This window comes from Chiloscyllium plagiosum, unplaced genomic scaffold (assembly GCF_037043375.1).
Source record: "Chiloscyllium plagiosum isolate Xiang-an unplaced genomic scaffold, Cpla_swu_hap1 HiC_scaffold_20, whole genome shotgun sequence".
In the NCBI taxonomy this organism is placed as follows: Eukaryota; Metazoa; Chordata; class Chondrichthyes; order Orectolobiformes; family Hemiscylliidae; genus Chiloscyllium; species Chiloscyllium plagiosum.
The window spans coordinates 41,342,098-41,362,943 of NW_028270158.1; the positions used below are offsets into that span (position 1 = coordinate 41,342,098).

Here is a 20,846-nt window from a genome sequence, read left to right on the forward strand (position 1 = left end):
TGATTGTTTTACCTTGCGTTTGTAAAGTTAAATAATTCTATTAAGAAGATTCATACAGAGTCATAGAGATGTACAGCACAGAATCAGAACCTTTGGTCCAACTCGTCCAAGCAGACCAGATATCCTAACCTAATCTAGTCCAATTTGTCGCACTTGGCCCATATCCTTCTAAACCCTTCCTATTCATATTCCCATCCAGATGCCTTTTAAATGCTGTAATTATACCAGCCTCCTCCACTTCCTCTGGCAGCTCATTCCATACATGCACCACCCTCTGTGTGAAAACGTTGCCCCTGAGATCCCTTTTATTATCTTTCCCCTCTCACCCTAAACCTATGCCCTCTAGTTCTGAACTCACCCATCCCAGTGAAAAGACCTTGTCTATTTGTCCTATACATGCCCCTCATGATTTTATAAGCCTCTATAAGGTCACCACTCAGCCTCCGACGCTCCAGGGAAAACCACCCCAGCCTATTCAGCCTTTCCCTATAGCTCAATTCCTCCAACCCTGGCAACATCCTTGTAAATCTTTTCTGAACCCTTTCATGTTTCACAACATCTTTCTGATAGGAAGGAAACCAAACTGCACACAATATTCCAACAGCGGCCTAACCAATGTCCTGCACAGCCGCAACATGACTTCCCAATTCCTAAGCTCAACGCTCTGACCAATAAAGGAAAGCATACCAAACACCTTCACTATCCTATCTTCCTGCAACTCTACTTTCAAGGAACTATGAACTTGCACTCCAAAAACTTTTAATTCTGCAACAATCCCAAGGACCTTCCCATTAAGTGTAAATGTCCTGCTCTGATTTGCTTTTCCAAAGCGCAACACTTTGCATTTATCTAAGTTAAATTCCATCTGCCACTCCTCAGCCCATTGGCCTATCTGATCATGATCCCATTGTACTCTGAGGTAACCCTCTTCGCTATCCACGACATCCCAATTTTGGTGTCATCTGCAAACTTACTAACTGTACCTCTTATGCTCACATCTGAAACATTTATATAAATGACAAAAAGCAGTGGACCCAGCACTGAGCCTTGTGGCACACCACTGGTCACAGGCCTCCAATTTGAACAGCAACCCACCACCACCACTCTGTCTTCTACCTTCAAGCCAGTTCTGTATCCAAATGGCTAGTTCTCCCTGTATTCCATGAGATTTAACCTTGCTAACCGTCTCCCAGGAGGAACCTTTTGAACACCTTATTGAAGTCCATATAGATTACATCTACCATTCTGCCCTCATCAATCCTCTTTGTTATTGCTTCAAAAGACTCAATCAAGTTTGTGAGACATGATTTCCACGCACATGGCCATGTTGACTATCCCTAATCAGTTCTTGCCTTTCCAAATACATGTATATCTTGTCCCTCAGGATTCCCTCCAACATCTTGCCCACCATCGTCAGTCTCAACCGATCTATTGTTCCCTGGCTTTTCCTTACTACCGTTCTTAAATAGTGGCACCAATTTAGCCAACCTCCAGTCTTCCAACACCTCACTTGTGACTATCAATGATACAAATATCTCAGCAAGGGGCCCAACAATCACTTCCCTAGCTTCCCACAGAGTTTTTTTTTAGATTACTTACAGTGTGGAAACAGGCCCTTCAGCCCAACAAGTCCACACTGAAGCGCAACCCACCCAGACCCATTCCCCTACATTTACCCCTTCGCCTAACACTGCGGGCAATTTAACATGATCAATTCGCCTAACCTGCACATTTTTGGACTGTGGGAGGAAACCAAAGCACCCGGAGGAAACCCACACAGACACGGGGATAATGTGCAAACTCCACACAGTCAGTCGCCTGAGGCAGGAATTGAACCCGGGTCTCTGACACTGTGAGGCAGCAGTGCTAACCGCTGTGCAACCATGCCGCCCAGGATACACTTGATCAGGTCCTGGATATGTATCCACTTTTATGCGTTTCAAGACATCCAGCACCACCACCTCTGTAATATGGACATTTTTTGAGATGTCATCATCTATTTCCCAATATGCTATATCTTCCATATCCTATTTCACAATAAACAGGTGCAAAAAACTCATTTAGTATCTTGCCCATCTTCTGTGGCTCCACACATAGGCACCTTGATGATCTTTGAGGGACCCTATTCTATCCATAGTTACCCTTTTGTCCTTATCGTATTTGTAAAATGCCTTTCGATTCTCCTTAACCCTATTTGCCAAAGCTTTTTCATGTCCCCTTTTTGCACTCCTGATTTCCCTCTTAAGTATACTCCTTATTGCCTTTATACTCTTCTAAGGATTCATTCGATCTTTGCTCTCTATATGTGACATACGCTTCCTTCTTTTTCTAAACTCAAAACCTCAAATTGGCAAAAGTGAGGACTGCAGATGCTGGAAACCAGGCCTCCATTCCTGATGCTGCCTGACCTGCTGTCCTTTTCCAAAACCTCAATTTCTCTAATCCAAAACCTCAATTTCTCTCATCATCCAGCATTCCCTACACCTACTAGCCTTTCCTTTCACCCTAACAGGAATGTACTGTCTCTGGACTCTCATCTCATTTTTGAAGGCTTCCCATTTTCCAGCCGTCCCTTTACTTCTCCACATCTGCCCCAATCAGCTTTGAAAGTTTTTGCCTAATACTGTCTAAATTAGCGTTCCTCTAGTTTAGAACTTCAACTTTTAGATCTGGTCTATCCTTCTCCATCACTATTTTAAAACTAGGAGAATTATGGTCACTGGTCTCAAAGTGCTCTCCCACTGACACCTCAGTCACCTGCCCTGCCTTATTTCCCAAGAGTAGGTCAGATTTTGCACCTTCTTTAGTAGGTACATCCACATACTGAATCAGAAAATGTTCTTGTACACACTTAAATTCCTCTCCATCTAAAGCTTTAACACTATGGCAGTCCCAGTCTATGTTTGGAAAGTTAAAGTCTCCTACCATAATCACCCTATTATTCTTACTGATAACAGAAATCTCCTTACAAATGTGTTTCTCAATTTTGTGCTGACTATTAGGGTGTCTATAATACAATTCCAATAAGGTGATCATCCCTTTCTTATTTCTCAGTTCCACCCAAATAATTTCCCTGGAAGTATTCCCATGAATATCCCCCCCCTAAGTCCAGCAAACATGCTATCCATTATCAAAAATAGCATTCCCCTCCTCTTTCCCCCCTTTCTATCCTTCCTGTAGCATTTGTATCCTGGAACATTAAGTTTCCAGTCATTTTCATCCCTGAGCCATGTTTCTGTAATTGCTATGATATCCCAGTCCCATGTTCCTAATCATGACCCAAGTTCATCTGCCTTCCCTGTTAGGCCTCTTGCATTGAAGTAAATGCAGTTTAATGTATCAGTCCTACCTTGTTCTCTGCTTTGTTCCTGCCTGCTCTGACTGTTCGACTCACTCCTTTTCCAACTGTACCAGTCTCAGATTGATCTCCTTCCTCACAATTTCTCTGGGATCCCTCCCCCCACCCCCAACCTTACTAGTTTAAATCCTCCCGAGCATCTCTAGCAAATCTCCCTGCCATATCTTCATCCCCTTCCAATTCAGGTGCAATCCATCCTTCTTGTACAGGTCACTTCTACCCCAGAAGAGATGCCAATGATCCAAAAAATTTGAACCTTTCTTCCCTGCACCCGTTCCTCAGCCATGCATTCATCTGCTCTATCCTCTATTCCTAACCTTATTAGCTTGTAGCACCGGGAGTAATCCAAATATTACTACCCTTGAAGACCTTTTTAAATTCCTGCCTAACTTTCTATATTCTTCCTTCAGAATCTCATCCTTTTCTCTTTCTATGTGGTTGGTTCCAATGTGTATAATGACCTCCTGCTGGTCCCTCGCTTTTGAGAACATGATGCTCCCTCTGAGATATCCTTGATCCTTGTACCAGGGGGGCAACACTCCGATGTTTCTGCAGCCAGCAGCAAAACGTCAGTCTGTACCACTGACTAGAAAGTCCCCTATCACAATCAATCACTTGGAACCAGACATACCCCTCTGGGAGTAATCCAGATATCACTACTCTCGAGGACCTTTTTAAATTCTTGCCTAACACTTTGTAATCTCCCTTCAGAATCACAACCTTTTCCCTTCCTATGTTGTTGGTTCCGATGTGGACAATGACCTCTTGCTGGCCCCTCTCTCCCCTTGAGAACATTCTGCACCCTCTCTGAGACATCCTTGATCCTTGCACTTGGGAAGCAACACACCATTCTGATTTTTCGCTGCTGGCCACACAAACGTCTATCTGTACCTCGAACTAGAGTCCCCTAACACAATTGATCTCTTGGAACCAGACATACCCCTCATTGCGTTAGAGCCAGTCTCAATACCAGAAACTTGGCTGTTCATGCTACATTCCCCTGAGAGTATCACCCCCTACATTTTCCAAAACAGTATACTTGTTTGAAATGGGGATAGCCACAGAAGACTCCTGCTTCTACCTTTCCTGGAGTTAACGCATCTACCTGACTGAATCTACAGCTTTTCTCCCTTCCTATACCTGCTATCCATCACACCCCCTAGCTCTTGTAAATCCCTCATTGTCTCTAACTGCTGCTTCAACTGATCCATGTGATCTGATAGGATTCACAACCAAAGACACTTCCTGCAAACATAATCATTAGTAACATGGAAACTCTCTCTGAATTCCCACATCCAACAGGACGAGCACATCACTCTATTAAAGGCCATCTTTGCTCCTTCACAATCTGCAGACCCAGAAAATAGCATTGTCTTTTTGCTCTAAAGAAGTGCTCCAGGATAACTGAGTACTTATGGTTTATATTTTTAAATTTAATCAAGAGACAGATCTCAATAAAACATATAATCAAGAAAGAACCTACTCTACTCCTCACTGTAGACTTACAGAAAGGTTACATGTTAAAAACTCTACACTTATATGTTCCTGTGCTCTCCCACACAGGTTCCTCCAAGGCCACATATGAATTTCACTGTTTGTTACTTTTTCCTAGATGCACTCCAATGTTCAGAGATACATGGACTCAAATAGTAAAGGCAGGATCTGTACAGATTCACTGCTGTGTCAGTTAGCTGTGTAGGTTTTTTTTTTAAGATTAGATTACTTACAGTGTGGAAACAGGCCCTTCAGCCCAACAAGTCCACACTGACCCTCCAAAGAGCAACCCATTCACACCCATTCCCCTACATTTACCCCTTCACCTAATACTATGGGCAATTTAGCATAGCCAATTCACCTAACTTGCACAGTTTTGGACTGTGGGAGGAAACCGGAGCACCTGGAGGAAACCCATGCAGAATGTGCAAACTCCATACAAACAGCTGCCTGAGGTCTCTGGTGTTGTGAGGCAGCAGTGCTAACCATTGTGTCACCCAATTCTTTCTTTCTCTCTCTCCGTCACTGACCATGTGGTTGCTGTCTTTTATCTGTCTTTCTCCTGTTAAAAGTGCTGTTGTTTTGATCATTTTTCCTCAAAGTTCCAAAACAATCCAACAGCATATAAAACAGTAATTGCTGCTCCTGGAATTCAAGGAAATTACAAATACCTCAAAAAAGGAGCAGTCCTTACAGCAACAATTTTTTCCCGTCTTCCATCTTGGATTACCCTGAATCCTTTGTTTAACTTTCACAGTTGGATTTGATGGTATTTAACTAAGCAGTGGCTTTGCTATGTGCAAGAAGGAAACAAAGATTCCTGAAAGCTCTAAGAGAACCTTACCATTGCTAACAAATATCAGTTCATCATATTGTGTGACCTGCATCTTTCCACTCATTACTCATTAGTAAGCTAAATTTGATGGCATTTGGAACATGTAATGCTGCTAAACACAGGACAATTTTTGGATATCTCCAGGAGTATTTCTACAGACATTTGCCTCTGCAACATTGTACAGCTGTCCAGTGGCCCACAGCTTTTAATACCTTGTGATGTAGGTTTTAAGTTGCTGGTCCATTCGTGGCTTTGAGACTTCTCCCAGAACCCAAAGCTCCACCTCCAAGTAAGGAAACAAAATCTGAGATGTTTGGTTGAAGGGGGGAAATTTTCTTCTGCCATGCATATCAATAGCCTCAATCTTCTGACCTTGACCGTCCTAAACACCGATGTATTAACAATGCCAAGATGTGATTCAAAACTCTCATCATGAAAGTGAAACATGACAAACATGAAAATGTGGCTGGAATTTTTATTTATGTATGTGAGATATGTGGGCATCACCGGCTGGCCAGCATTTATTGCCCATCACTAGTTGTGCTTGAGAAGGTACGGTGAGCTGCTTTCTTGAACTGCTGATGTTGCGAGGGAGAGAATGCGTTTAGAGAGGGAATTTCAGGATTTTGGTCCAGCGACACTGAAGGTGATATTTTTTCAAGATGGGATGATGAGTGGCTTAGAAGGGATTTTGCAGGTGCGAGTGTTTCCATGAATCTTCTGCCCTTGTCCTTCTAGATAGAATAGGCTGTGGGTTTGGAAGGTGCTGTCTACTGCTCTTTGGCAAATCTCTACAGTGCATCTTGGAGGTAGAAAACAGTGTTGCTACAGTCCATAGCTGGTGGAAGGAGTGAATGTTTGTAGATGTATGTTAGTCATACAGGCTGCTTTATGATAGATTGTGTCAAGCTTCTTGAGTGTTTTTGGAGCTGCACTCATCCAGGCAGCTGGGGTGTATTCCAACACACTGTTGTCTTGTTCTTTGTAGATGATAGAGAACTACATGCTTCAGTATTCCAAGCCTCTTGATCTGCTGTTGTAGTCACTGTATTATTACTATAGTCACCCCCCCACCCCACCCCCCTCCCCAACCCCAGTTGAGTTACTGTCAATGGTAACCCCAGGATGGTTGATAGTGAGGGATTCTGTGATGGTAATGCCATTAAATGTCAAGGGTTATTGGTTAGATTGCCTCTTATTGGAGATGGTCATTGCTTGGCATTTGAGTGACACTAATGTTACTTTGGAATAACCAAACAGTCTGAGTTTTCTCTATTTGCTGATTCCTAGCTTGCAGATTTCTTTCTCTCACCAACTAATTCTTTCAGTTTCATAGAAAGATATTTGGTTCAATGCTGGCTGTTTGTCTTTAGGTTAATGTTACCTAGTGAGGTCACTGTGTCCCATCACTATTGTGTTGCTATGCCATTCTAAACAGCAGTTGCATTGAGCAGGACTTCAGAGGCCTGTCTTGGGAGCTCAGTGATCTCTGAACTTAGACCCTGATTGGAGCTGAGTGTGTTGAGAAGACCTTCATCTGTATTGGGAGACTCCAGGTCGTCTCTTGTTCCCATCTCAATGTACTGACCAGTGCTATCCAAATTCTCCCTTTGATCACTGCAGTACCGGCGATGAGACTTTCTGAGATTTTTTTTCATCTTCCACAACTGCAGCTTCTTCTTCAGTTCATTCTGGACCTGTGTGTGAACAAAATATCAGAACCTTGAAACACAAACTGACCCTAAGAACAATGGTAGCATTATATCAGTCAGCACATATATCACAGAGAAACTGCAGATAGAGCAATACAAACATTGACACAAATTCACATAGTGGGATTTCTCACACACTTATGCATCTGTCTTTCTTTTGCTCTGTCTTTTGTGGCTATGTGCATCTCTGTCCATGTTTTAGTAAGGCCCTATCTATCTTCATATTGGTTTGTGTTCTTGTCCAGTTGTCTGCATCTCAGTATTAGTCTTTCTTTTTTTTTTCTTTCTCCTTATTAACCCCCACACTACCACCTAAGTGCGGTAGTGCTTATTTTTTCCCCAGCACCCATGGTGTGTGTGTGCAGGTGTGAGACACAGTGAAGTATTTATCTTTCATTCTGTACCTCTGTGTGATTTTATTGGTTCCTATGTTCAGACTGGGTTTAGCTGGGTGATTGGTTTGTGAAGCAGTGTGACACTGACAGCATGGGTTCAATTTCCACACATACTGAGGTTATTATGAAGGACTCTCCTTCTCAACCTCTCCCCTTGCCTGAGGTGTGGTGGCTGTCAGGTTAAATCACCACCAGTTGTCTCTCTAATGAGAGAGCAGCCTTATGGTCTGAAGACTATGGCAACTTGACTTGGTTCCTCTGTCGGTCTGTCATTTTCTAGTTCTGACTCTGTGTTCTGTTGTCACTTGCTTAAACAGCCCTGTGATCAACAAGTATGTTAGAAACTTACATTCTTAAGCATGTCATTTGGAGATGCACAAGACCTCAGAGGAAGAGACCATAAGACTATGAGATATAGCAACAGAATTAGGCCGTCTGCTCCACCATTCAATTACGGTTGTCATATATCTCAACCCATTCTCCTGCCTTCTACCCATAACTCTTGATCCCCTTACTAATCAAGAACCTATCTTTCTCTGTCTTAAATATACTCAATGACTTCAGCCTCTGAGTTAATGAGTTCCACAGATTCACCACCCTCTGGCTAAATAAATTACTCTTTACCTCAGTTCTTATCCACATCCATACTCTCCAGGCCTCTCAGCATTCTGTGAGTTTCAATGAGCTCTACTCTTATCATTCTAAACTTCAAGTATGTGTCCAGAGTCCTCAACCATTCCTTATATGACAAAGCCCTTCATCCCCAGAATCATTCTTATGAACGTCCTCTGGATCCCCGCTAGGCCAACACATCCTTCCTTAGATAAAGTCCCAAAACAGCTAATAACATTTCAAATGCAGACTGACTAGAGGCTTACACAGCCTCAGCAGTATATCCCTGATCTTGTGTTCCAGCTGCCTCAAACATCACATTTGCCTTCCTCACTGCCAACTAAATCTGCATATTAACCTTAAGAGAATCCCGAAATAAGACTCCTAATTCCCTTTGTGCTTCAGATTTCTGAAGCCTTTCCCATTTAGAAAATAGTCTATGCTTTTATTCTCCCAACCAAAATGCATTGAATTTAATCTGTCATTTTTTGCCCATTCTCCTATCCTGTACCAAGTTCTTAGCAAGTTTTGAGAAGATTTGTAGTTCAGGTTGAGGTTCTGGATGTTCATTTCCATTTGTAAATTTTGTGTATTCAAAAAGAATGGGTCCCCAATGAACACAGTCTGCCGATTTCTCAGCAACAAACCCAAACAAGCAGACAAAACACGTCCAGAAATCCTAAATCAAAGACATCTCGGAAATGACTGCCAGACTACACAGACCCCTTGGCATCATGGTAGCCCACAAACCCACCAATACACCAAAACAGCAGCTAATGAATTTGAAAGAGCCTATACAGACAACAAGAAAAACTAATGTCATTTACAAAATACCATGCAAGAATTGTAGCAAACACTACATTGGACAAACAGGTAGAAAACTAGCCACCAGGATACATAATCACCAACTAGCCACATAACGACATGACCCTCTCTCACTAATATCCTTACATACAGATAAGGAAGGACACCACTTCAACTAGAACAACACATCAATCTTAGGATAAGCCAATCAGAGGCATGCACGAGAATTCCTAGAAGCATGGCATTCCAACTAGAACTCTATCAACAAACACATTGAGTTAGACCCTATCTACCACTCCCTGAGAAAAAGAACAGGAAATTACATCACCACAGGAAATAACATCACGACAGGAAATAAAATCACCACAGGAAATGACATCACCAACCCAAAGAAACCCAAACATATAAATAGAAAGCAGGAATCATGTACACTGCTTTGCCTGAGGCCCACTGAATATGTTACTTAGTAGGGTGAGGAAATGTCTGGAAATGAACCTCCCAGCTCAGTGAGCAAACCTACACCTTGTACCAAGTTCTTCTACAGCCTCCCCACCTCTCTAACACTGATTTTGTATCATCTGAAAACTTACAATTATATGCTCAGTTCTTGTCCAGATTGTTAATGTATGATGTAAATAGCTGTGGTCCCAACAAGGATCCCTGAACTCCATTAATTACTAACTTCCATATAAAAAAAACCCTTTATCACCACTTTTGCCAGTCTGCCAATCCTCTATCCAAGCCAGCACCTTGCCCTGAACACCATGGTCTCTTACCTTATTGTGCAGTCATCTGTGAGGTATCTCATTAAAGGCCTTCTGGAATTCTACATAAAATACAACTACTAGCTCTCCTTTGTCTAACTTGCTCATTACCTCTTCAAAGGATTCTAATAGATTTGTCAGGCATGACCTTCCTTTGATAAAGCTGTGCTGACTCGGCCCTTTTTTAGACTATGCACTTCCAAACACACTGCAATCTCATCAATAATAATGTATTCTAAAATCTTACCAATGACTGAGGTCAGGCTATCTTTTGCCTCTTTCCCTTCTTAGAGGACTGGAAAATGGCTAATGTAATACTTCCGTTTAAGAAGGAAGCTATCTCCTTCAGAACCCTGGTATTTAGTCCATCAAGTCAGGGTGATTTATCCAACCTTTCAGCTTTCTCAGCAACTTCTCTTTAGTGATGGCCTCTACACTCACCTCTGCCCTTGAATTCACTTGAAGTTCTGCTACGACACTAGTATCTTCCATTGTGAAAACTAATGCAAAGTACTTATTCAATTCTTTTGTTATTTCTTTGTTCCTCTTTCCTACTTCTCCAGCCACGTTTTCCAGTGGTCCAATCTCCGCTCTTGCCTCTCTCTTAGCTTTTAGAGATCTAAAAAAACTCTTGCAATCTTCTTTTATTGTTACGAGTTAGCTTACTCTCATATTTTACCTTCTTCCCCCTTATCACTTTTTTAGTTGTCCTCTACTCATTTGTAAAGGCTTCCCACTGATCTTCACTATTATTATATACTTTTTTTTTAGTGTTATGCTGTCCCTCAGTTGTCTTGTCAGCTGTGGTTGCCTTGTACTCCCTTTAGTATGTTTCTTCTTCCTTGGGATGAATTTCTGCTGTGCCTCCAAAATTAACCCCAGAAACTCCTGCGGGGCAACCAAAGCTGTACACAGTGTTCCAAAAGTGGCCTCACCAATGTCCTGTACAACCTCAATGAGACATCCCAACTCCTTTACTTGATGGTTTGAACAACAAAGGCAAGCATGCTAAATGCCTTAGTATGCTGTCTACATGTGATGCAATTTTGAAAGAACTATGTACTCGGTGAACCATGTGTTTATCTCTTTAATCTTGTTGACCCTGTGCGAATTAGCTCATGGCTAATCTGTAGGTAATAATCTTCAGATTATTACCTTCTTGGTTCTGCTTTCTAATTTAACTCCTAACCGTTCATGTTCCCTCGGTGGAACCTCTTTCTATCGATATTGCTGGTACCTACATGGGTTATGACAACTGGATCATTCCCCTACCACTCCAAGTTCTTCTGTAGCCCACATGAGACATCCTGAACCTGGTCATCAAGCAGCCAACACTGACTCTCAATCCTGGCCACAGAGAACAGTGTCTATTCCCCCAACTATACTATCCCTGATTAGAACTAAATTTCTCTTTTCTGCCCTCCGTTTGAATGGCTCCTTGTTCCATGGTGCTATGTCAATTTGGTCATACTCCCTGCAGCTCCCAGTCTCATCTGCATTGGGAGCAAGAATATCAAACCAGCCTCTATGTCCCAGCTCTATCCCCCAGTATGTGTGAGTGAAGTCTCTTGCCCTTGCTGAAGTAGCACACAGAGAGAAGAACACACACAACAAAACAGAGACGAACAGCTCTCCTTACAGAGGTTATGACAACCATTGCTTCAGAGCTGAGCTTGTGGCAGAAGGAGTACTTGACTGAGTATCTGGCTGAGGGACATCAGTTACAGAAAATATTAAGCAGTGGATATTTTGTCACCTTACCTCACCATTAATAAAACAATACAGGATTGCCACCAACAAGCCCTGAAAAATAAAAGTAAACAATGAAGAAAAAATCAACGCCCAACAATACCTCAGGGATTTATCTTGATTCAGCAAAATCCACATGACATCAACACTTATGTCACAAGCTGATCATGTACTTGGGATCTATAGACTTTGAATCCCCCAGTCGCTCACATTTCAGCCTTGCAATTCCCAAACTCCCAATCTCTAGACCATTTACACAAGCAGTGCACCTCATTTCCCTGTCCAACATTTGATATGAGCTTTGGGTGTCACCATTTGGGTATATGGAATAAATGTACCTGAAGGCCCAGGCTGCAGAACAATAAAACAGGCTATTCATTCCATCACACTTATGCCAGTGTTTTAAAAAAATATCCATTTAGTCCCACCTCTGCTGTTTCCCAGTAACTATAATATTCCCTTAAAGTATTTATCCAGTTCCTTTATGAAAGTCATTATTGCTTTTAGTGTTAGCAGCCTTTGAGAGTGCATTCAATTATCAATGATTCATTGCATACAAATGTTTCTCCTCTGGTTTTTTGCCAATGGTCTTACATCTGGCTCTTCTGGTGACCATTCCTGCTGCCAGTGAAAACAGTTTATCTTTATTTACTTTGACAAAACCCATTCATAATTTTCAATACTATAAACTAATCTCTGATTAAACATTTCTGCTTAAAGGAGAACCAGTTTCACAAATTTCAGTAAGTATCCAGAATCATTGTTAATAATCAGACTGTGTAGTTCATTACATTACCTGAATGGAGCCAAAGAAGAGTTCAACAAATAACTTTATGTATCGAAGTATTCCTTTAGCATTCTCGTCTGTGATGAAAATAAAAAAGATCTCGTGCACCCCCAACAAAGGGATTAGTATCAATGTTGATTTTGTTAAACTGAAATAGAAATGATATTGAGTTATAATAAGCACGGTAGGAAAACATAAGTCAGTTCATAATGAAGTATATTCTGGCAGGTCAATCAACAGATTCAAGAAAGAAGTAGATACATTTCAGATGAAAAGCAGGATAAAGGGCTATGGGAAACAGGCAGGAAAGTGGTGTTGAGACGAGGATAAGATTAACCATGATCATTTCAAGTGGTGGAGGTGGGGTCAAAAGAGCTGAATTGCCTACTCCTGTTCCTAATTCCTATGTTCCTGTGTTCAATATATTGACCACTTCATACATGTAGAGAATGATACCTGCTGACTTTGGAATAAACCATGCATGTTTAGTGGTTTCTCCCTTCTGCCAGGTCTCTTCCAACCCAATGGGATTGAAAACACACTGCATCACTAAGTCCATCCTCTCCCTCTGGGATTTATACACAACACCCAAGCTTGCAACAGCTAAGTTTGGGATTGTTGGTGGCAGTGCCTAATACAGAGAAGCATCCCATTCCATGTCACCAGAATTTACCATATATAAGATGGTATAATTCATTAAAAAGTAAGTGTCCAAGGCTTTGTTTTTGAGAGACCACATACTGCAAATGATTTTCAGCAACTGGGGATCTCTCTGGGAATGACACTGGTTTGTGTCTGCTGTGCCCCTATAAATTACTAGTTTCCTCTGGGTAGCAACTTCATGGAGATTTAAAACATTTGAATGACAATGCAACAGTAATACTGGGTAATTTACATTTCTTTCTAAAATAGCAGTATTACCCACAAAGACCAACGATTGAAGGGCCCTTGAAGCCCCTATGATGTCAAAGGTTTCACCCAGCTTGCCCAATAGACACAAAACCAATCATTGACTCAAATTCCTTAGGATCACCAGCCAGTGCTCCAAAAGAAGCAAAGGTAACATATACTAATTGAGACATTGTAGCCGGAGTAATTTTTTCCCTCCCACCTGCTGAACTTGGCTGGATCTTTTAACTGGCTGATCCCCAAAAGAAACTAAGAAAATCTTACCGATTTTTAAAATCTGTGTTGCGTGGCTGATGAGATCGCATCTTTGAGATGAGTAGAATTATTATCCTGATGAATATCGCAAAATTAATCTGAAACCAGTCAAATACATTATTGTATTAGTGAAGCCCTTTTAGCTGAATAAGCTGCTAATACAATGTCTGCAGTTCTTCATAAATACAAAAGCATGTTCTCATTTAATTTCTGTACATAATCTACAGATGTGGCTGAAAAAGAATTGGATTCAGATGTAACACCTTTAATAACCTGCCGATGTTTATCAGTTGGGTGGATCGTGGGATGCAAGCAAGAAGTCATTATTGAGAGTAATGGCATCAAAACTTGTTCTAACATACAGCATGCAGCCATTGCAATCTGTATATCACAAAGAGTATGTAACGTGTGCATAACAGAATGTGTAACCTGTGTATAACATGGAGACAGTGTGTGTAATAGATTCTGTGCACCTCTTAAGTCATAATTTCTTTGGTCGTGTTTGCATTAGTGTATTCTCCAGCACTCTACACAGAAAAAACTTCATCGGTCTAAGAACCCCTGTTGGAGTTTGTGCAGACTTCACCCGACCTACATCAAGTTTAATCACATCATAGAAAATCTGACTCTAATTTTAAGCTTCCTCTTTGTCTCCTTTCTATTCCTTGTTTATATATGGAATTATTGCCACGTAACTTACATTTTCTCCATGTCCACTGACATGCATTTCTATTCTGCTTTCTCCTCTTTTTAAAACCCATTTTCTCATTACCTTTCTGGCCTTGCCTCCCTAAATTTCTGCTCTGTGGCCCTCACAAGTTACCTTTACTGCCTTCCTATATACCTATCCTAACTTCAGTATTCCTCAACCTTCTTGCTCTCTTGCACCACCCCACAATTGGCTCTCAGATAAGTCTTCAACTTCTCTCTGCCTCACTTGGCATCCTCTAATGTGCTCATCGAGGCACTTAGCACTGAGTCATTGTAAGCAGCAACTCCAACTGCTCCACCCCACTCTGTCATTGATCTTCCCATTCACTGGATCTGCTAGAAATGAATCTTGTCAATCTTCTTTGTCTACAATTCCCATTGCTAATCCTCTGCACTCTCCTAATAGATCAGCTCCTAACATCCTTCAGTACATTTCCTTCCAGGACATTTGTTCATAAATAAAAAAGGTCCTTGCTATCTGTGACAATGACATAATGGCCTTAACTGAAACTTAGGGTAAAGAATGATGACATTTTGCTTCTGCATGAAGTTTCCCACCTGGTTTTATCTTCCACCACTTGCCCCATCAAGATCATCACAGTGGCTGTGGGGCACATATCACTAGCTCACATTTCAACTTTAATGCCTTTTATCCCCTTTTTTTTACATTACAGCACAGTACAGGCCCTTCTGCACTCGATGTTGCGCCAACCTGTGAAACCATTTCTCACTCTTATTCAAATTACTCATTCTGTCCAGGTGCCATAAAAATGTTCTCACTAAGATATCTTCACTGCTTTTATCCCCTCGTGTCTGCATCAAAAGAAAATTCTCATCCTTGGCAGTTTCAAACTCCATCACAATTCTAAAAGAACTGTGGATACAGTAAACCTTTAGAGGAAGGGTCACTTGACCTGAAATGTTAACTCTGATTTCTCTCCATAGATGCTGCCAGACCTGCTGAGCTTTTCCAGCAATTTCTATTTCTGTCTCCATCTCAATTTGCTGTGCTTTCTCTCTCCTCTGAGTTCACTTTGGTCTCATCATCCCTTCACCTTTCTTTCCAGATAAACTATCTTATGGTCTTACGATCCACCAATATTCACCCCTTACTTCTTGCACAGTCTTGCTTCTTCCATTGTAAGAATTACAAATGGACCAAAATGTGTTTACTTTCTTGTATCATTTTCCACCCATATTCTGTGCTGCATCCAAAATCTACTTCCATATGTGTATCCCTCCAACAAAAAAAGAATAATTTCTTTTCTTACAAAGGGTACTTTCAAAATTCCAAATGTTTAGCCTTCACCATGATATTTCTGTAGTCACTGACTCAATCATACAGTCACTTTCACCTTTGAAGCATTAATCCCTTCTAAAACCATTACTCTCTCTCACCATGATCACTCTCTACTGAGGCCTTCATTTCCATTCCCAAAAATCAAAAAAGACCTGGATTTCAGTTTTGCAAGTTCAATATGTTGATAAAACCTACCTCATGCTCCCTCAACATTATTTCCACTAAACTACTGAAACCCAACTGGCCTTCCTTGTCCACATTACCCAATATTGTTAATGAGTGTTTCTATTTGATGCTGCCCTTCTCTCCTCTAGATCCTTTATCATCATTCCTGTTAAAAAAAAGCCCCTGGCTCTGAGTTGCTCCCAGGATTTCATATTTGAATCACTCAAATCAGGTATCTATCTGAGCCATAGTACCAAAACAGCTTCTTATCAAAGTCATAAATGAGCATCAGACCACAGCAAAGATAAACTTTTCATCCTCATCCTTCTCCACCTATCTGCATCTTTTGAGGTGGTTAACCCCTAATCGTCATTCTCCAATACCTCTCTACCCGTTGTCTGCTTTCACTTGATTCCATTCTCATCTGTCTAATCATAAACTTGATAATCTCTTGCAATGGATTTGCGAACAGGAAGGGTTTGGAGGGATATGGGCCGGGTCCTGGCAGGTGGGACTAGATTGGGTTGGACTGAAGGGTCTGTTTCCATGCTGTACATCTCTATGACTCTATGGTGTTCCAGTGATCTATCATTGCCCCTCAATACTAAACTCAACACAGTGTGAATTTTTACATACACGTTGACAATGTCCCTCACCATGAATTCTCTCTCCTCCTCCAAAGTTGTTAATTAAGACTGGTTATCTGACATCCAGTTCTAGATGAGCAGAAATCTCTCCCAATGAAATATTGGGAAGACCGGAGCCGTTGTTTTTGTTCCCTGAAAAATTCATTCCTTAGCTATCCTACTCCATCCAATAGTTTGAAGCTGAACTGTTTGTTCACAGCTTTGGTGCCACACTTGACCCAAGATGAACTATCAATCATGCATATTACAATCACCGAGTTCCACCTATGTAACCTCACCTGACACCATTCTGCCTCAGTTAATCTGTCACTGAAACCCTCATTCATGCTTTTGTTATCTTTGGGCTTGACTTTCCATGTTACATCTTCCGTAAACTTGAAGTCATCCAAATCTGAATGTAACTCACACCAAGTACTGGTCATGTATCACCCATGTTCACTGACCTACATTGACCTCCAGCAAAGTAACACCTTAATTTTAAAATCTATCGTCTTGCTTTTAAATCCTACAATGGTCTCACCCCTCCCTATCTCTGTAATCTCATACTCCCCCAGCATCTGAAATATCTATGGAAATCTCTTGAATTCTGGACTCTTGTTCATTCTGAATTTTAGTTATTCCTCCAGTGTAACCATTTCTTCAGCCTCTCTAGTTAGCATTCCTCTTTTAGAAGCATCCCTTAAATCTTTTTGACCAAACTTTTTGTCATTTCCCCTAACATCTATTATGGGGCTCAGTGTCAAATCTTGTATTCTAATATAAAAACAAAAGTTGCTGGAAAAGCTCAGCAGGTCTGGCAGCATCTTTGAAGAGGAATATTTCAGGTCTGATGACTCTTCCTCAGGACTGATGGTAGCTAGGAAAATGTTGGTTTATATGCAAAGGATAGGGTGAGGGGAGGGGGTAAAGAGTAAATAATAGGTGAAGATAGAGCTCAAAGAGAGCAGTTGGACAGACAAAGGAGTAGATAATGATCTGGTTTGGAGGGTGAATAGCTGTTAATGGAGACTCTCAGTGGGTAACAATAAGTAGTGCACACCTCTGTGGGCTTTTGCCCGAAACATCAATTTTCCTGCTCCTCGGATGCTGCCTGACCTGCTGTGCTTTTCCAGCACCACTCTGACCTAAATTCTGGTTTCCAGCATCTGCAGTCCTCACTTTTGCCTATGTGATAACAAGGCCTAGTGTGTGGGGGAGGGAGCTCAGACATGGGAGAGTTCGGGTCCTGAAGTTAATGAACCCGATATTGGGTTTGGAGGGCTGCAAGGTGCCCAAGCAGAAAATGAACTGTTGTTCTTCCTGCTTGCACTGGGCTTTGTTAGAAAGCTGCAGCAAACCTGAAACAGAGATAGGAACAATTTACTGCAAATGCTGGAATCTTTAGTGGAAACAACAAATGTTGCAGATCATAGCAGGTCAGGCAGCATCCCTGAAGAGACAGCAAGCTAACATTTCGAGTCTAGGTGACTCTTCATCAGTCATAACTCTGATGAAGAGTCATCTAGATTTGAAACGTTAGCTTACTCTCTCTCCAGGAATGCTGCCTGACCCACTTTGATCTGCAACATTTGTTGTTTTCAGTACTGAGATAGAGATGTTAGCCAGAGAACAGGGTGGTGTGAGGCAACTGGAAGGTCAGTGTCTTTTTTGTGGGCAGAATGTAGGTGTTCTATGCTTTGTTTTCCCAATGTAGAAGAGACCACATTGTGAGCAACAAATGCAGTAGACTAGATTGTATGAAGTGCAGGTGAAGTGCCGCTTCACATGGAAGGTATATTTGCACCCTTGGACGCTGAGGAGGGAGGAGGTAAATGGGCAGGTGTTACACCTATGGTAGTTGCAGGGGAAGGTGCAGCATTTTGTTAGGAGTGAAGGAAGAGTTGACCAGGGTGTCCCGTGGAGAATAGTCCCTTGTGGTAGGAAGATAAGGGAGGGAAAGGGAATATGTGTCTGGTGATCTTGTTTGCTAATGCTCCAACAAAGGGCCTGGGAAGTTCAGTTACAATAAAGATGCAATATGAATGCAAATAGTTTTTGTAGTGGCTTGAATATCATGCGCAATGGAAACAATTGGAAACAGAGCCTCACAATGATGACAAGTAAAAGCGGAGATCGCACAATCCACCAGAAGGACATGTTAGTGTTTTGTCTCCAGCACCTATTAAAAAAAAATCAAAGTGAGAAACTGAATTTTAAATAATTTAAGTGTCACAGATTACTGACTCTATCATTGGTAATGACAGCATTTTATGGCCATTCTTCATTAAATTGATATTTCAGAGGGCAGTTGAGAGTTAAGGACATTGCTGAGAGACTGGAGTCACATGATGACCAGACCAGATAAAGATGGCAGATTTCCTTCCTTAAAGGACATTAGTGAACCAGATCAGTTTTTGCAACACTTGAAAATTGTTCCATGGTCACCATCACTGAGACCAGACTAATCCAAACCTGGGCCTCTGGATTACTAGTTCAGCAACATTACCACTTTATCACTGTCTCCCTGTCATCATTCCTCTCAGCATCATGATCATAGGGAGAGTGGTGGATTCTCTACTCACCAGTGACATCTCCTGGAAAGCATTGGCTGTTGATGTCAGCATTGTATTCAAGTGTCAAGTGGCCTCTAGCATTCACTGTTTATGTTGAAGTCAGGGGGCTCTTGGGGAAACTAACAGGTGAATGCAATAGAAAAACAATACTTCCAAAAGCAACACAGGAATGGGGAACATGAGGAAAACTGAGTGAAACTCCATGACACAATTGTTACTTTGCAGAATTAAACCAGGAAAATTGTGATTGAAGTGAGCTACGCTGAGGCAGAGGTGGGGAAAAGATGTCTTTCCTGTATTGCTGTAGCATTTTGCCTTACCCAGAATTCTCCTGCAAGAACTTGACAATGATCCATGGAAACACAAAAATCAGAGGCACACCTAAAAAAAATGACAAAACATTATAGAAAACCTGCATCATGTTAGTGATTCATTAAAGACCTTCTGAACCAGAGACACATTTAAAAGGGTTCAGGGAGGTACTGACCTCTATTAATTGTATGTATTTTGAACCAAGAGTGTGGTGCTGCTAAAGCACAGCACGTCAGGCAGCATCTGAGGTGCAGGAAAATCAATGTTTCGGTAAGGGCTTTTGCACGAAATGTCGATATTCCTGCTCCTTGGATGCTGCCTGACCTGCTGTGCTTTTCCAGCACCGCACTCTCGACTCTTATCTCCAGCATCTGTAGTCCTCACTTTCCTCTGTGTTTTGAATCAACCTATTCAGGTATGTTATTACAGATCTCTGGGGTGGGTAAGGGTTTGAATGCAGAGACACTACCAGAGCACTACAAGAGCCAAACTACATTGATCTAGACGTTTTGAATAAAACTGGTCAGAGATGTTATTACACACCTCTGGAATAAGTGGGACTTGAACCCCATCCTCTTAACTCAGAGGTGGTTTAATTTAAAGTTATGTGTGTACAGGTAGATGGGACATCCACGGGGATGATTAGTTGTATATTGTGGTTAAATCTGGCTCAAAAACAGAAATTGCTGGAGAAACTCAGCATCTGTGGGGAGAAAAGAATCTAGTGACCCTCAGGTTTCAGAAGAAAGGTTAGAATGGAAATCAGAGAGAGAAGTGGAACTTCTTCAAGGTATGCATTCTTGGAAAAGAGGTTGCAGTAAGTTAAACAAATTAAAATAAAGAACGGCAGATGCTGGAAATCTGAAACAAAAACAGAAATTGCTGGAGAAACTCAGCATATCTGGCAACATGGAGAAAAAACAGAGTTAACATCTTGACCTTTCTTCATAGCTGAAAACTGAGTCAAAACAGAACTCCGAACTGTTCTAAAGAAGGGTCTTTGGTTAGCATTCACTGTTTATGCTTAATTCAGGAGGCTCTTGGGGAAACTAACAGGTGAATGCAATAGGATGCTTTTTCTCTACAGATGCTGCCAGAGCTGTTGGGTTAAATCTGACTTCCTACTTCACTTTTCATGGTTATGGCTGCACCAGGGATGTCCATGGGAATGGAGCATGCAGTGTTCACTGGCCCGGTCAGTGGGCATTGTGGGGGCTGGAGTACATTATTTTGCCCCTTCACAATGGCACTTTCATTTGTTAAACTACCTTTAAAGATTTTGGTTTCCGTAAACCTTTAAGGGCATGTTATTGTTACTGATTAATTTGGTTTCACTGGTTACTTGTAAATGTATAATGAGACACTAACCTGCACAAGGTGGACGTTAACAGATCCAGATATTGGGCTATGGAGGTTGTTGTTGGACCTAACTGTCTGTCTCACTTCCATGGTTACATCTGTGCCCTTGATGCCCTCGGAGTGAGA

The 20,846-nt window shown here is 41.6% G+C and overlaps 1 protein-coding gene across 5 annotated transcripts in view; it reads right to left on the reverse strand.

Annotated features, from left to right (window-relative positions):
• Nucleotides 1-6,800: 6,800 nt before the first annotated feature.
• The window catches only part of LOC122560648 (glucagon-like peptide 1 receptor), a 32,501-nt gene continuing 18,455 nt past the window's right edge, over nt 6,801-20,846 (reverse strand). For all 5 annotated transcript variants that reach the window (XM_087998089.1, XM_043711515.2, XM_087998091.1 and 2 more), the window contains 6 exons: nt 19,370-19,430; nt 18,586-18,655; nt 13,684-13,772; nt 12,520-12,658; nt 11,736-11,777; nt 6,801-7,384 (listed from right to left, as the gene is read on the reverse strand). In XM_087998089.1, the coding sequence (XP_087854215.1) occupies nt 7,118-7,384; nt 11,736-11,777; nt 12,520-12,658; nt 13,684-13,772; nt 18,586-18,655; nt 19,370-19,430 (668 nt within the window). In that variant the 3' untranslated portion in view covers nt 6,801-7,117. The remainder of the gene's footprint in view (nt 7,385-11,735; nt 11,778-12,519; nt 12,659-13,683; nt 13,773-18,585; nt 18,656-19,369; nt 19,431-20,846) is intronic.